The sequence below is a fragment of the Electrona antarctica genome (genome assembly GCF_951216825.1).
Source record: "Electrona antarctica genome assembly, chromosome: 19".
Classification (NCBI taxonomy): Eukaryota; Metazoa; Chordata; class Actinopteri; order Myctophiformes; family Myctophidae; genus Electrona; species Electrona antarctica.
Genome location: NC_136800.1, coordinates 5613991 through 5631458, shown reverse-complemented (window position 1 = coordinate 5631458; position 17468 = coordinate 5613991). Strand labels below are relative to the sequence as shown.

General features: G+C 42.1%; 2 protein-coding genes across 2 annotated transcripts; one reads left to right on the top strand and one right to left on the bottom strand.

Annotated features, from left to right (window-relative positions):
• The first annotated feature begins 3056 nt into the window (after positions 1–3056).
• Positions 3057–5167, top strand: mrps14 (mitochondrial ribosomal protein S14). Its single transcript, XM_079530234.1, has 3 exons — positions 3057–3217; positions 3908–4072; positions 4225–5167. Exons 1-3 carry the CDS (start codon positions 3149–3151, stop codon positions 4405–4407), a joined length of 417 nt encoding a protein of 138 aa, XP_079386360.1. The 5' UTR covers positions 3057–3148; the 3' UTR covers positions 4408–5167.
• Positions 5168–5316: 149 nt separating this feature from the next.
• On the bottom strand, positions 5317–12480 carry LOC306943706 (uncharacterized protein). The gene is made up of 5 exons (XM_079530233.1): positions 11989–12480; positions 9508–9598; positions 9280–9379; positions 8542–8788; positions 5317–7009 (listed from the first exon to the last, which is right to left on the bottom strand). The coding sequence occupies exons 1-5, from the start codon at positions 12340–12342 to the stop codon at positions 5459–5461; spliced, it is 2343 nt and encodes a 780-aa protein (XP_079386359.1). The 5' UTR covers positions 12343–12480; the 3' UTR covers positions 5317–5458.
• Between the last annotated feature and the right edge of the window lie 4988 nt (positions 12481–17468).

Sequence of the window (17468 nt, the reverse complement as noted above, 5' to 3'; positions counted from 1 at the left end):
TCAACAGACAGCCCAATGAAACGCAATTTCTCTCTCTCTCTCTCTCTCTCTCTCTCTCTCTCTCGCACGCACAAACACACACACGCACGCACGCACGCACGCGCGCACGCACGCACGCACACACGCACACACACACACAACAGCTGGGCCTCCCTCAACACATTGCTGTGCAGAAACAACTATTCGACTATTTTCTAGCTGACTGGACGTTAAGTTGTGACTTGTACAAACAAGCAGAATACAAGCAGTTTGGTACTGAAATAGACTTCTGGCACAAACGCCACCAGGGGAATGCTGGCCAACTGGCTAGGCATCCTGAAAATAATTATAATAATAATTTTCACTTGCCCCCCAGCGTCTTGTGCAGATAAAGTGAGTGAGTTTTCCCCCCTTTTTTTTGGGAAGAGGGGGTCACATTAGTAACCTTCAGATGCCTCTAATGATAGATACTAGCTCATTTTAGAATTCTATCCCATTATTTCAGCTAAATGAACAGACTGAACTGGGCAAATTCAATATTGCATGTGCTACACTGATTCAGATTGATTATTCTTAGTTGACACAGTGGTCTATACTAGGTCCACTGCTTTTATCCTCTATAACTAAAAAAGACATTGCATGGATGCACCTGATACGTATCTTCAGTGATGTTTCCTGAGGTCAACAGGGTTTCGGGTCTTCCAACATCATACCCCTCACTCAGGCGACCCAGCCGGGGTTGATCAAATCCCGACTTACGTCCCAGTAGCTACCCTTGATCAGCCCATCAGGGAATGAGCAAGGCCGTTGCTCCGGAACTACTCTGCCGGTACTGGGAGAACCAAAATCTGGCGTGTGGAAGGTATTATATATCAAATCTCTTGCCATTTTCGCTTAATGTTCACCCCAGAATAGGGACGCATGGGTTCATGTGGGTACTGCAAGAATTGAATTCACCAAGCCGTCCTTATAGTGGAAACTTGAAACTAAACAGCAACTTGTGCCTGTAACATACCATACCATCTTAACATTTACATGAATGGTATGTGTAGTCTCCGCTGGTTCTAACCACAATCTCAAGTGAGGAAAAAAACTAATCAATTATGAATTGTTATTGTAAATGCACTTGAACGTATCAGTTTTCCTAGGTGGTTTAGCTGCTTTCCATCCATGCATCACATGAAAAAACAAACCAAAAAACATTGACCTTCATTTTACAACAAAATCCTCATACAAAGCTGAACAAATAGCTTCATTTTTGTGGTTGTCTGTGGGAGATTGTCAGATACTGTGCCAGCAACAGCAGGGGTCTTTACAGCTAAAACGTGTGCAGTTGTATCTTTCACCACCAGATGTGCATGGCTTCCTTTCCATGGCCAAATGTGCTTCACTGTCCATATTTCATAGAGTACCCTATATGCCATCAACATACTAAATACCAGGACTGGAGCATATGATCTATTCTATACTATAGGGTAGGCTATATATAGGCTTAATCCGATTCAATTGACAGGAAACCATGGCAGATTCACTTTTTGCTTCAATTAGACAGGTAAGTGAAGACATACAGGAAAACAAGGGCAGAGAGGATGAATGACATGTGTGCAAGGGGGGGTCAGCATCCCCTTTTATTGATCACTTTCAAACTTTTCCTGCATGGACTATAGCTCCCAGTTACATCACAGACGTTCTGGAACCCCATAAGCCTGTGTGCAACCTCAGATCCTCAGATAGGACCCTCCTAGATCCTCCCTCAACTCTCTTGAGGGCATCCTTTTGGCAATTTGAGTTTTCAGTATACCACCAGAAATATGCATGTCTTGTCAATTGAATGTAGGCTATTATTATTTACAATGATTTGAAGTTTGAGAAATCTTTTGAAACAAGTATAAAATATTTGCTAATCAAAAACTCTGTACAGCCAGCCAGAATCAAACCAGAGTGACTGACAGAAACGCTACTGTTCATTTCCATAATATAAAACAGACTATCAGGGCTTTAACAATCAAAACCGTTCGCATAGCAATGATGCCCTCTGCAGGACACATAGCAAAATGATTGCTACAACCTACTACCTCTGAATTAATTTCATAAACCAATTATATTACATACATTTGATGACAAAGCACCGGGTTTTAAAAAAAAATGCACCACCTCAGAAGCACTAGCGTACTGTTTGCTACTTTGCTTTCCACTGGCATGATATGTCAGTACAATCATGTATGTTATTGTTTGATTGATTGATTGAAGAATTTATTAACAGTTTGCAGAATTACAGTACATTTCAAGCACAAACTCAATACAAAGGCTGTTAACTGTGAGTGGACGACCCAATTAAGCATTACACTATTATCAATGGGAGGTGAACCGATGAGGTGAACCGATGAGACACATCTCAATACACTGAATACAGTCCCATTACAAAAGTGAATCAATGTGCAAACACTGCCTTAGCAACATGACGGTAATGAACATTATATTGAAAAAACTGCTCTGCTGTAGGCATATGTATTGATAACTTTCAATATTGTTTTGCTGGCTTTATAAATGCCTTTTGCCTTTATACTATGAACCTCAATCTTTGGCATGACCTTGAAGTGTACGTGGAATACGTGCATTTTACTTGTCAATTCGTGTATGAGATTTAGCAGCCAATGATGAATGACTGTCAATGAGCAAAGTTTATGGTTGTTCATTCCTTATCATAATTTGTGACACTGTGTAGGCCTATGTTGTTTTTTAATTAAGTTGTGTTTTGTAATGTTTTACTGTAAAGCACTTTGGTACAACGTTGTTTTTAAATGTGCTATATAAATAAAGGTGTTATGGTATTTGTGGTAGCCTAGATTTAACACAAATACTTTTCCATGTGGGGCTGACGTCATATGCACCGTATTCGGAAACTATGTTATCATGGCGTCATCACGATGACATGAGCGGACACAAGCTATATGGTCTAAGCGGGTGCCTTCCGACAACTTACCAGTTTAGATCGACCCAAACGTCCCGACCGTTGGTATTTTTTAGCGATTAAAATACCTAGACAGTTGAGTTCTTGTTACATCCATCCAGGAGGTGCGGTGTCAAAACCTTCAAAATAATCACTACTCCCAATCGCTAGGTGGAGACGTTCCCTGGACAATGGACACTGAGGGGAAATAAATCCAACATGGCGTCCTGCAGGCTAGCATGTACGGGGCTAAATGCCCTTTATTCGTCATTTTGTGCACCAAAACAGGTAATTGTGTGCATATATATCGATTTAAAGTTAACATCTGAACACAGTAACTATCAATCAAGTAAGCCCACCGACAGGGTTGACTGTTAGATCAGTAAATGAAGAATATTGCAGAGAAACATCCGATTCCTAGCTCTAGATTAGGCTACTAGACACTGCATGTATTCGATAACACATGTTATTTAGTAAGATTCTTGTGTTCTATGTTCCATACGTGCCGATTGTCTTGTCCAGTCAGTGCTGCTAAATGTTAATGACCTAACACAGTGGCTCTCAACCAATGATCCGTGGACCACCAGTGGTCCTTGAGGGGGTCCAAGGTGGTGCCCAGCTAAATGGAGTTAGTTGGTAACCAAATGGACGCTTATAGGTCTTTAACTATTTAGAGTAAGGGTCCATTTGGTTTCATATTACAATCTCAAGAGTTAGATTGTTGTTAAACATCTGCATCATTTCATTTACAAGAAGTCTACACAATTAGAGAATGCCTGTTATCTCTCCAATATCAATACAGTACAGAAATGTGGACAATCTTATCCAACAATAACAAAATGTTCTTCAGTCTTGGGCCTGAGAGGATACATGGTGGATCGTGGCTCAAATGCAGAATAAATAATTGGCCTTTTTATAGGGAAAAAGGTTAAACCACTGACCTACCCATGCCCTTACCCTTAATGATTGTGACTGCAGGTGCTGCGGAGCTGCTGGGCTGCGACGGAGCAGGTGAGGGGTTACTATGTCGACTGGAGGATGGTACGGGATGTCAAGAGACGACAGATGGCATTTGAATATGCAGATGAAAGGCTTCGTATAAATGCATTGAGGAAGAACACCATCCTGCCCAAAGAGCTTCAGGTAGGATACAATTACCTATTAACACTGTTCACTACAAGAAACCTTTCTTTGTCAAGAGGATGTGACAGTCACTTAATAATTGATACAATCTGTAGGATAACATAAGTAACTTTACTCAGGTGCTGCTGTGTATTTTTGTCTTTGGTTTGTAGTCGATGGCAGACGAAGAAATCCATGCGTTACCCAGAGACAGCTGCCCTGTCCGGATACGCAACCGGTGTGTGATGACCTCTCGACCCCGGGGGGTCAAGATCAGGTGGCGACTCAGCAGAATTGTATTCCGTCACCTAGCCGACCACAATCAGATGTCTGGGATCTTTAGGGCCAGGTGGTGATATGGAACGATGGGAATGGATAGCCAGTTTGTGGACAGCCAGTTTGTGTCTGGTCATTTCAAATACAAGACATGATCAAATCTCTTTTTGGGGCAATTAAAATGTTCCATCAATGGTTGGATGGCTTTGCGTTTACCAGTATGACAAATGTATGCATTCACATCCATCTACAATACTGGCAGTACATTACACACTGTTGGCTGGCTAAAACTGTATTTGTTTCTGTATGAAAACTAGAGAGCTCAAACAAATATAAATTAATGATTGTATGTATGAATAAAACAAACATGTGAATTACTTCTGTCAGTAGTGTCTCTTGATGTACAGAATATCTGGCTCATGTAGTAGGTTGTATTATAATATCCATTGAAAGGTATACATGCGATAGGACATGTTTCAGTCCCTCCCTATTAGCCATCATTTGAAATGTTGTGATTGACATTCAAACTATTGTTTCAGATCAAAATAAGCACAACCATTAAGGCATTAAGACGAGTGAATCAGCCAAATTGTAAAACTGATCAAGGAACACTGATGCAGACACACTCAAATCGATTAGGCAATTGGTCATGCTTGAATGTTTGACTGCTGACAGAAACCTCCACTAGCCCACATTGCATTAAAATCAACCAATTTTGGCTGTACAGTTGTGGTGTGGAAAATAAGGGAAAACAAATGCAATAAGAATAGACAACACAGCCATTTGACCGTCCATTTGTATTCATTTTTTACCCCAAAATAAATGCATTACAAAACGTTAATCATCCCGTCTCATTTAGAGGATCATAGTCACTTCGCGACACGTTGTGAGCTTGTATATTGGCTATTTTCATTATTTCTTAAATATTTGTTCTAATTTATGGAATTTCTTAAGATTATACTTTTATTTCTTCATGGAATTACTGGGGGGGGGGGGGGGGGGGGGGGGTTAATCATTGAATTTTGTTTTTAATTCATGTTTTTTTTACTAATGTTTTGAAATAATAAAGTAAAGGGACCCATAAAAATGTGGCTGCGACCCACAAATGGGCAACAGTGATTTACAGGACAGTCAGACCAATGCATTCTTCTTTTGCCTTCCCCTACGTCCCCCTGTGCCCTTATACGTTTGGGCCCCAACCTTTTTCTTGGTTCTCCCACCCGGTGGATTCTTTGGTCTTCCTTTAGATCTCCAGGTGGTCTTTTTCATTTTCTTGATTGCCCTCGTCTCCTCTTCCTCATCTGCTGAGTCAGAGGCAGAATCACTGCTGCCCTCCATTTCAGCCCAGCTTACCACTGCATTATTCTTAGGCTTTCCTTTAGGTCTACCCGCAAACCTATTTTTCCATGCTTTTGTACCCCTCTTGTCGTCTTCATCATCAACATCCAAAAGGTTGCACCATGTGTCTTTACTTCCAGCAGCCTCTACCATATGAACAGCAATGTTGTCCATTTCATTCGTCTCATCTGTGTCCACCTCAGACTCATTCCTTCTTGGCTTCTCCAGCTGCACTTTCATCCCAGGGTCAGGGACTTGTCCATGGTAACGCTGGATGTGACTCTTCAGGCCAACATTGTGATTAAAGCCCTTATTACAGTGCGGACACTGATAGGGTTTCTCTCCCGTGTGGATGCGCATGTGGGATTTGCGATGGCTTGCCTGGCTGAATGATCGCTGACATAACTCACATACAAACCGCTTTGCCCCTGTGTGCATAACCACATGTCTCTCCAGTGCACTATTAGTGGGAAAGTCCATGTTGCACATGTGACAAATGTGCACTTTCATCCCTGGGTCAATGACTTGTCCATGATAACGTTGCATGTGACTCTTAAGGCTAACATTGTGATTAAAGCTCTTATCACAGTACTGACACCGGAAGGGTTTGACCCCTGTGTGGACACGCATGTGGGATTTGAGGTGGCCCGACTGCTTGAATGAACGGCCACACAAGTCACATACAAACTGCTTTGCTTCCGTGTGGGTTGCCATGTGCCTCTGCAGCGCACTGGTGTTGGAAAATTCCATATTGCATATGTAACAAATTTGCTTCTTTGGATTTGGACCACTGTGACTGTGACTCAACAGGTGGTCATTGCGCTCTTTGCTCCTGGAAAACACCTGTGGACAGTCAGGACACTGATAGGGCCTCTTCGCAGGGGGATGGCTCCGCTCGTGTGCGAGTTTGTCTTGCGTCCGTTTGAAGGTCGAGAGGCAGAACTTGCACACATGCTTGAAGCCTCCCTTGTGGATCTTACTGTGAGCTTTTAGATGAGGCTTCCTGGCAAATCTCCTGCCACACACGTTACAATAATAGGGCTTGATTTTGTGCTCGCACGTGTGCGGCTTGAGAATGTTGAAAGACGTTCCACAATCTGGGCAAATTTGGCATAATTCTATGCCGACTTGTGCGCCGTCTTCTGTATCCGAGTCATTGTCCGTACGCTCGCTGTCAGTGTTGTGTTGCTCCGGGGGACCCCACATGCTGTCCGAATGGTGCTCTCCACCAGCCAGTCTGTTTTCTCCTCGCTCATCCGGGGAGTCACTTTCATCACTAAATGTAATTTCAGTAATTACCTGTGGAACACCGCTGCAGCCTGGGGTGTCACCTGAGAACACGGCCTGTGAAGGATAGGAATTAAAAGCTTGCATTAAAGCTGTGGCCATTATTACAGGCACCTTTGCATTTCATATATGTATACTGTATATAATGATTTAAAGGTTGTGTTTAAAATAGTCCTCAGGTCTAAATGGGTTAATGAATGTATAGCAATTTACAAATGTATTGATATAGTGTTTACTCAGTCAGTGTAGATATCTAGGGCCATCCGAGTATTTTAAAATGTTAATTGTGACCGCAGGTCAGTTTACTATGAAATCGTGCATTTCCCGTCAGTCCGTTAGTCACGCCTCCATATATGGTCACAGATCGTGACATCACGTCTAGTCACCTACGTCTCCATATATGGTCACACATCGTGACATCACGTCTCCATATATGGTATACGCAAAGGTTGTCGACATTCAACAGGACAACTGCATAATATACAAGGCGTGTCCCAGTGCAGACTGCAACAACAAACTTGTAGTAGACAAAACCTTTCCAGACTTTAAATACAGACTTGTACTGAAGATCAAAATAGAAGACTCTAAGGACGAACTATGGGTGACATGCTTCCAGAAAACAGCTGAGGTCCTGCTGTCATGTCTTTATAAACAGTCAAGCTGGAGACATACAAAGGTAACGATCAAGTGGACACCACAGTAATCGATTTGAAATCCGACCAGTGGCTAACAGGGCCGGAAATAAAGGTCTGGCTCTACCTGGGCCCGAACTGGGGTGGCCCGAGGCCCCGCCTGGCCTTACTAATTAGCACTCATATTACACCGTACCCGGCCCGAAAACGTGAAAAAGAATCCATAACACTGACCTCATCAAACCCTGAGGATAGCCATGCATGGTTTGACATACTAGATCTGAATATATGAGCCAGCCTTAGAGTGTATATATTAATAGAGACGGCACCCGGAGGAAACCCTGAGGCGAAATGGACATAGTGGCCGAATTTGGTATTGCAGCTCGAGCCAGCGCTGGTTCGTTGACCATCATTGCGCACATTCACGTTATCAGTTCACGTGAACGCGTGCAATGATAGTCAACGGCCAGAGGCCCAGCGCGTTCACGATTTGGCTCAATCCATCCCAGAATGCACTCTGTTCCTTCCTGGAAGGAGGAGTGAAATCGTCTTATGCGCTTTTGAGCAACTTAATGCAAGTGGATGGGAGGAGAAATCCGGTGATGTCTCCATTAATATATACTCTAAGGAACCAGCCAGCAACTCTACATCTGACCTCACTGACACCAGGTTAATAGTTGAACTCCTGCTTCTCAACTGTGATGTATTAAGAAGCTCTGTTGTTTCAGCACTTTCGCTTCTTGCCCTCAGGCGTCTTACTGGTACAGTAAGTATTTTATTGAATCTATTTCTGTTCTTATTTATCTTGGTTCTTCACTTTTACCTGTACCTCTTGTGTTTCTGCTGCTGTGTTGCTGTATTTCCCTCCAATAACTAATCTGCACTGCAGTCTTTTAACTGTCTACTGGATGCTCTGTGACTGTCTATTCCACATTATTTACATGGTACAACTCTTACCTGTTGTCCAGTTAATTCGGGACACACCGCCTGTTCCTGGCCATCGGCTGTTGGGGAGTATGAGTGTGGCTGGTTTTTCCACTGGTTGCAGTATTCACACTGTGGGCACTGTTGGGTGATGATCAGAAGGGAGCCCTGTAGGATCTTCTCCAACCTACAGCTGCTGCCACACAATGGGCAGCTGTGCTCGAGGCAGTCTTCATCCACCACATACAAATACTTGCCTCTCATTGGCAGATGTTGCAATCTGAAAGTAATATGGAAAAGTACAAGTGATGGTTAAAAATGGTCCATAGATCGTAAATATGGCTTTTAAATGGCTCAACTCTTAGGTTTTCAGATTCAAATGTTACGTAACTTAATGACTCTTTGAATGTTTGTTAACCCATTTAGACCTGACCCGAGGCCGATTTTGAAAAGGCCTTCTAAAAGCCTTTGGCAGTTTTATGAAAAGACACCCTAAAAACCTGAGGTCTTTCTGAGAAATTTAATTGAATCTGGAAATCCAGAATCTGGAAAAAACGACAAGGAGACGTGCACGTATTCCCGGCTTCAGAGATACAGTAACGCTGCCGCGGCAGCCGGTCTTAAGGGGAAATAATGTGGCTGCGGCAGCCGGTCTAAATGGGTTAAACATTGTACAGTTAAAAGTAGGTTAAGTTATGCTTGGTCAAAACTGTTAAAAGCTATACATTCTGATAACATTGCTATAGAGTTTTGTTCCTGTGGGGGACTTACTTTTCCTTGTTTAAATCTTCTTGTTCCTGACCCCGTTCTAATGTGACAGCATATGAATGATCTGTTGAGACCATACATTGTTCTGGCATCACCTGGATGGCTGGATGAGAACAAACAAAATGGAAAATAATCAAAATTAGTCTAATGATTAATTACTCTGTTGATTATCATTTAACCCGATATATTTTAGGCCCACAAAAGAATCTCACATGTGTAAAAGGATCTTACCCTTTGAATTCAACATCAGCTCATTGGGATGAGAAGTTGAACAACTACACATGTCAAGGGAATCACATTGGCATCCAACATCTGTGGTCTCCTACAGAAAAGAGTTAAAATAATGGGAATAAAACAGCTATTACAAACTTTTTTTATATATTTTGGGGTTTTTCTACCTTAATTGAGACAGGAAACAGGAAGAGAGAGACTGGGAATGACACACAGCAAAGGTCGTCGGGACCGGGACTCAAACCTGCGACAAGCTGTCAGGCATGCGCCTATATGTGGTATGTGCCTGGACCACTAGGCCAGCGGGTGCCCCAAGATAACCATTTATTAACGATGTTATAGTTTTTGAGCACGTAAATCCGCTATTTAAAAAAAAAAAAAAAAAGCTGGCCAGCATGTCAGCACATAAACAGCCGCCCCAACCCTGCACAAACCAAGCCAGTTTTGTATTATCTTCAACAATTTATTCATTCCTATTCTTCCCAGACAATAATGCACCTTAAGCACCACAACACTGTCGCAGAACACAAGCCATTCAAGATACATGCTACCATTAGGCATGCTTTTTTTTTTTAAGCCCTGTTTCGCCTTGTCAGAGTGTGCATTAACATTATCCCTTGTTGTTACACAGGGGTTGACATTAATGGATACCTAACCCAATTGCCTGTGGCAAATAAATAAAACTTTCGGGCACCCCAAAAGCATACTTTTGGGTTGCCCGACCGGGCAAGTACGTGTTTGAGTGGGGACACAACAGACTTCAGTTTTCTATAAACACAACACGATATAAGTCTATAAACACCTGGACATGGCCAGAGCGCTGTCTCTCTGTCTCTCTCTCTCTAGTGTTTACTTTTGTGTCATGACTTGATTGTTCATTCCTGTGACTTTAACTAAAAATTCAATATTTTTGAACTGGAACAGGCTGAGTTAGAGTAAGGAAACTTTTCAAGCATGTAAGTTGAAAATTGAAATAAGTGGTAAAATGAACGCTGATTCAAATTTGAGCTATAATTTTATAATAACGGCAATTTACTTTCCGGGCAAGTGGGCATGATGACCTGTGGGCAAGTAGAACATGGCCTGTACTGACAGGCAAGTGCCTCTTAGACCTTCGGGTCAACCCCTGTACATCATTCTAAAAAAGGTTGTTCAATGAGCGACATAATTTGGATAATTTAATCAGTCACTAAACAGTCAAGTGGGATGAAAAGTAAGTAAGTAATCTCTCCTCGAAAAGACAGGGGTGGTCATTGAAACCACAGAATCACTCAGTCAGAATATATGGTACAGTAGGTACAATAAACTAACCATAATCCACAAATAGTATGAGAATATCCATCAGACATGTATGCTGTGGAATGATAATAATGTCAGTACATGATCATTATCAGACCTACATTTACCCTTCCATTTTTTGTGACTGCAGGTCCACAGGTTTTGTAGCAATTGTAATCGTAAGCATTTTGGTTTAGATTGATTAATTTAACATAGAAGAGTACATGTATTACAAATACTAAATAATATAATAAATAAAATGATTTAACCCTAGAAAGCACGGTTTCCATCGGGGACAAATAGACAGGTAGGTAGTAGTACATGGGTGTCTTTGTGTAGTTTGTAGTGTCTTGTAGACTGCTGTACCTTACTTGCTGTACCTTTTTACCTCCTTTATGATGAATTGCTGTTCTGTTCTTTGACTATTTGTATGTCTCTAAATGTTTTGATGAATTGAACAAGGTGGACCCTCTTGTAAACAAGTGTAATGCTTAATTGGGTCGTCCACTCACAGTTAACAGTCTTTGTATTGAGTTTGTGCTTGAAATGTACTGTAATTCTGCAAACTGTTAATAAATATTTCAATCAATCAATCAAACTAACGTATGTCCTCTACCCTGAGCCATCCACCCTAGCAAAAATTAATGATTGAGCTCAGGTAGGTTAGATGAGTTGTATGTGTACGCCCCTTCCAAGCAGCTGCCTGACTTTGTTTTGGAATGTCTGACTGGAGCCTTGTTTTTAAGGCCTTTGTGTTGCTAAGGTACAAAGATGTGCATGGCTGCATGCATAGTCATCATAGTGACATTTCCCCCCGTTTTTGGAACCTCGACAATGTTTTACTGGGCGCTAAAAATGCAATCATCTGTAGCTCTCATGAAATACCTTTAGGATACGATACTGCGAAAGGGGTTTTCTATGTTCTGCAGTGCGCTTAATAGTTGGACAGGCTCTACCCATTTCTAGTCTACGTAAGTATGCAGAGATATCCCGACACAGCGGCGGGACACGGAACATCTTCAAACGAAATCAAAATGTGCCATTGGATGAGTGCTCCAGCAAGAGTCCCCATTCTCCCCAATGTATTAATTTCCGACTGACCAGTGACTCTAGGAGATCCTGTACACTCGCAGAACGTGGTCCTCACACTAACAAAAAGTTTGAGAAACATCGATCTCAGCACTGCACGACCCGTCCTCTTACCTGCGGTGGTCCAGCGGACGATGAGCTCGCCGTGGCGGCATGGTCGTCCGTAGCCTCGGAGCCGGTGTGCTCTGTGGTGGACCACGGGAACACGCTGGGAACAGAGCCGGGTTTCAGATGCGGTTTGTAGGCTGCCGTTTCAGGGTAGTCGCTCCTCGCGAAGTGTTTGCTGCACACACGTAACCAGCGCAGCTGTGTGAAGTCGATCGCGGTGTTGGGGCTGTAGCCCGGGTAGCGAACGGCGAGCAGCCATCGCTTGCAAAGTTCTGGGTTTTTGGGGAAACAGTGGAAGGGCGTTTGGTGTATGTGAAATCTTTTTGGGAAGTTACCGCAGCCCGCGACCACGCAACGCATGATTTGTTTTCTATTTTTCTCCGATGAGAATTCTTCTTCCTCTTGGATTTCAGAAAATGGCGGAGACACACGACTTCCAGTGTTTTGCCAGGTTTTGCGAGAGAAACAAGCAACCTGGTCCGTGAAAACCAGAGCCAAAGAGTAGGCTCTGGTGAAAACAAGCCCCAAAGAAGCGACTATTTGAAAATACAAATATTTTTAAACATTTTAACCATAGATTTAGTCTATGATTTTAACATCACCAATATTTTCCTGGCATAAAATATTTTCAGATGTGGGTCTGCAGACAAATACATAATTATTTTGGGGGTCCTTGAAACATGAAAATCTTTGAGAACCACTGATTTAAACAACATTATGAAACAAACCCCAAATAAGCAAAGTCTACACTTTAGGAATAAGCCCAAACAAACACAACCCGCAACTACTAATATGTACAAGCAACTTTAAGCAACAAAGTTGCTTATAATAAGCGGACATGGCAACACTGACGACTTCTTCTTCTTCGTCTCGGTCGTGTTTGCTTTGCATTCTGCAACCATAAACACGTGCACATCACCCCCTATTGTCCCGGGGAGAAGACACAACAACATTCAAACATTCTACATCACAACGTGCTGCTATGTGGATATTACACATAGTTATGATATAGGCTATATTGGTTTAAAACACAGAGGTTCGCCAGGGTTTTGGTTGATCGCCCATCTTCTTCATTCACACCAATAATGACAGTGCAACATACTAGACTATGAAATGAAATGAAATCTATATTTACCCAGGGTATCTGGGCTAAGCTCAAGAACTTGTTTCCAGCCAGGCCCTGCTCATAGAACACATTTCATCGTAGTGGTTGATGCCTTGTTCAAGGGCATTTCAGCGGTGGTAATTTTAACGTGTCGGACGGCTGGTTCGAACTGGGAACCTTCCGGTATCTAGACCGCGCCGCTATCCGTTCGGCCACCGCTGCCACAGAGTAACTGACTATTCAGAATGTGCAGAATATAATATAATAATATTCTCTTGAGAACTCCCAAGACCAAGGGGGAAGTTGGGGAACATCTGATCAAATACTGATTGTCCTCTCTCTGGGAGGTTTAGTAATTTTTAATAAGTCTGTCTGTGTTCTGGTGAATTTGGGGAGTTTGATACTTGTATCAGGCTTACTACTTTTTGTCAAAATCTGGGTGTAGAATGCTTGTTTACAACTTTTCTGGTTTTAGGAAAGTGCCACCAGGTGGAGCTATTTAGCTGAGGATGGATGTAGCATCAAAATATGAGGCTCTTGTAAGGTGTTTGAAAGACCAACACATGTATGAGTAAAATATACAGCAGTTTCCACAGTACAGGACATCCTGGGAATTAGAATGATCTACTGTTGTTTCAGTTAGGTTATGTTGATCTACTGTACATGACCAGTGGATTATTTGTCCAATGTAACAATCTGAACTGTGTTGATAGTATAAAGATACTATCAACGCAGTGAGTGAGAAGAATTTCTTTGCATACATGTTTTACCAAACCTGTTGAAACAGGAAGTCCATTGAATCAACATGTAGGCATGTCATTTCTCACCACCCCCGTGCAGCAGTATAATGCAGTGTTGCAAAATATAATGTCTTGGTACTTGTTTTATTTGCACCTGTCATTTGGATATGTACACTAGTACACTATGGTTGCTTTAGACTATGCGCCTTAGGTTGCTCTTACTATTTTCAGTAGTGGCCTATGTCAAATAGTGGCCATTAAAAGATTACCAGGGCTACCACTGGTGGTGTTACAGCAAAGCATTTATTTTGCTGGTACTGTGATACCCCTTTGCTACTCAACATTATCAAAACATCAAGTATCTAAGAATTCATCAGCTGTTTAATGAGAATATAATTCGGGACTATGCTATGGCTGTTTTTGTCTTCTGCAATGTCTTTGAACAATATCTATATGATTATAGAAATATGATCTATCTATAGGCCTATAATTATAATCAGGTGTCCATTTGGAACCAAATGGAGCCGTAAGTGTCCATTTGGTTCCATTTGTACATCCCCCCTTTGAGAACTACTGTCATAGGGAAGAGGTTAAAGTGGTTCCTGGGATAGGAGAATTTACCACCACAACAATAATGAATACCGGTAGGCCTACATGTAGTTTGCACTTCTGCCATTTTGCCAGAAAAACTGTTAACATGCCCACCAAACCTTGGCCATGAGCTCCCCACTACTACAGTATGAGACATACACAAATCATGGTGCCTATATACAGACTTGTCAATTAAAGTCAAACAGTGTTTGTTTGGGAGTCGTGTGTTCATGCGTTAGGGTGACTAATACTATAGACCTAAACTGTCCCCTGCATCTCACATTTTGTTTTAAAATGCTAATTTTGGTCATGGTTGGTATGCCTGACTTGGTACTGTAGCCCAGGGGATATTTATCATGTTATTTAACATGCTTAAAAACACATCTAGCAGGAAAAGAGACAATGAGAGAGCATTACAACAGAAATCCAACTATTAGGGGACTATAGGGCATTTGAAGATTTTGAACACTGATGCCCGTCAGTCACAATGTGAGAGAGGGTCTCAATTTGTGGGACACCTGAAAACTCTTAGAAATTAGGGACTGTCCCACGCAAAGAGGGACATCTGGTCACCCAAACGTGCAAGGCTGCGTGCGTGTACATACATGTGCATGTATGATGCTAGTGTGTACTTGTGTGAAGGCCCAAGCAAGCACCAATATAGTCCACCAAAGAAAACAGGTTTCCTAATGTTTACATTCTGAGTGAGTGGTGGAAAATGTTTGCCAGTGGAGTTGGAGCTCATAATGTAGCTACATGTGGTTTTACTCACATTGTTCCTCGTCTATCTGTCAGGGGAGTTTTAAGTGTGTTCAACAACCATTGCAGTCATTACTGTCTTTAACTGCTCAATATGTCCATTCTCAATAGCTCCCATCGCTGTTACACTGTTGTTAACAGGGTGTAAATCTACATTTATTGCACAATGTGGACACCAATGCAGTAGCATCTGCCACAGGGGGGAAACATGCCCCAAATGACCAAAAATGGTCTGACACAGTGGCACTCCTCAGTCTGAATTACATTTCACTCAACCCAGAGTTGTGGGTGACCAATCAGAGCTCACTATTCAGAGTTTTTTTTGTTGCTGTGATGTTGGAATCTGTTTGTAACCGTCCCTTGGAAATAAATATTCCACTCTGAAGTTCCAGACTAATATCTATGCAGTGATATGATATGTCTGGCCAGGCCAAGTCAAGAACCCTATTTTACATAGGGGAATCTAGTCTGCCAAATATCTTTGGGCTAGCTACCGCCTACCACATCCCACTTTACTGCTACTTCATATATTTTAGAAATTAGATGAAAATCTGTAAGAGGAATGTTGTAAAGACGATTTTCCTCACTGAACTTGATTATAACGCCTTCTCAAAGCCTTGGTGTTCGCCTTTGAAACTCCAAGAGATGGGTCCATCTGGTTACATTTGCACTCTCAGATTTAAATTAACAAGTCAGGATGTTATTGTATTGTATAACAACAGAGTAGCAATTGTGCGTTTAAGTATGAATTTCTCTGTTTGTTTTGTTTTTGTTTTAGCTTGAGACCTCTAAACAAATGGGAATGTCATTCACACAACTGCAATCTGTTGCAGGCAGGCTGGTGTCTGGGTGGGGACAAGTTATGTTCTTGGGTCCCTTCACACACAGTGACACATGTATTACTAAGATTCAAAGAATGTTGGCTTCTTTCTTCCCCCCCCAAGAGTAACAAATGAGGGAACTTTTTCAAATGGCTTTCCCTCTGGGTGTTTTGAGAATGTCAGCTAGCTGGGACAATTTGTGAAAAGTTATTGCGTTTAATCCAGTGGTTTCATGTCAAGGACCTCCAAATTGACACTAATTAGCCTGCAGACCCCCATTTGAAAACATATGCCAGGGAACCCCATAAGAGAAGATTTTTACGGCTCTAGCAGTGATTCTCTACCAGTTTCTAGACCCCCATTTCTATCTATGGGACCCCAATTTATATTGTAAAATCAATGTTAATTTAACTCTGAGAGTATATGGAACCAAATAGACCTGTTAGGGTCCATTTCATTGGTTCCATTTGTACACTCTCAGAGTTACAGACCCATAAGGGTCCATTTGGTTCGAAACTTTCATTTAGCTGGGGACCCCCTGGAACTCCCTCAAGGACCCCTGTGGGTCCCCAGACCCCACATTGACAACCACTGATTTAATCAATGGATATATCTTCCCCAAGGCCTGCCAGTCAGTCAATCTCTTACCTAACACAGCAAAGCAAACATTTTGCTATTGGTTTGAATAATTCGTGTCTGAACTTGGCAAAGAAAGAAGAGGTTTAGGCAGGACCTTGGATCAAAAGGTTTGCGAGTCTTATTGAATGCCTGTGACCTAGTTCATAACAGAATGGTGTTGTGTACAGTCACCACTCTAATTAGCCCAGTGTGAGGATTGGATTCCTGTCTGTCTGTGTCCCAGAAGCCTCCTCCTCCCCCTTTGACTTTCATATCAGTGTTTACCATCAGCAAATTTGCTGAATGTGCTGAAACTTCAAAGAATGAAGCATATTAGGCATGCGCTGTTAACCCGTAAAATGCCAAAAGAAGGCAATAAAACTCCTGCAGTACAAAAAAAGGGATAAGAAAACTAAAAAACTAAGATGTGTAGCCCCTCAACAAAACCATTCCTTTCATGACAATCAAGGTCAGCGCAGAGCTCTCATGTGGTTGAGCAATAGCAAAAATGTAGCAAAATTAAAATCTCAGGACGTTTCCTGACATGCTAGAGCACATGCTAGAGAATGTGACCTCTGATCACGCTCTCATCTAGGCCTATAGGCCCTATACTGTAGCCTATGTCCCATCCTTTTTCATCATGACAACTCTGTGAAGAAAGCCGTAGTCGAAAATAGCCGTTCTACAAACTCACGGTGGCGTGCGAGCTTGTAGATCAGCTATGTTCGGTGCATGACACCGTTGTACGGAGTGTAGGCCTACATTTAGGCAAAAACTGAAGCCAGTGTAGGTCCAAACATGTCGACCGCCTTTTCACATTGGTTCAGGAATGTTGGCCGCTCTTCAAACTTG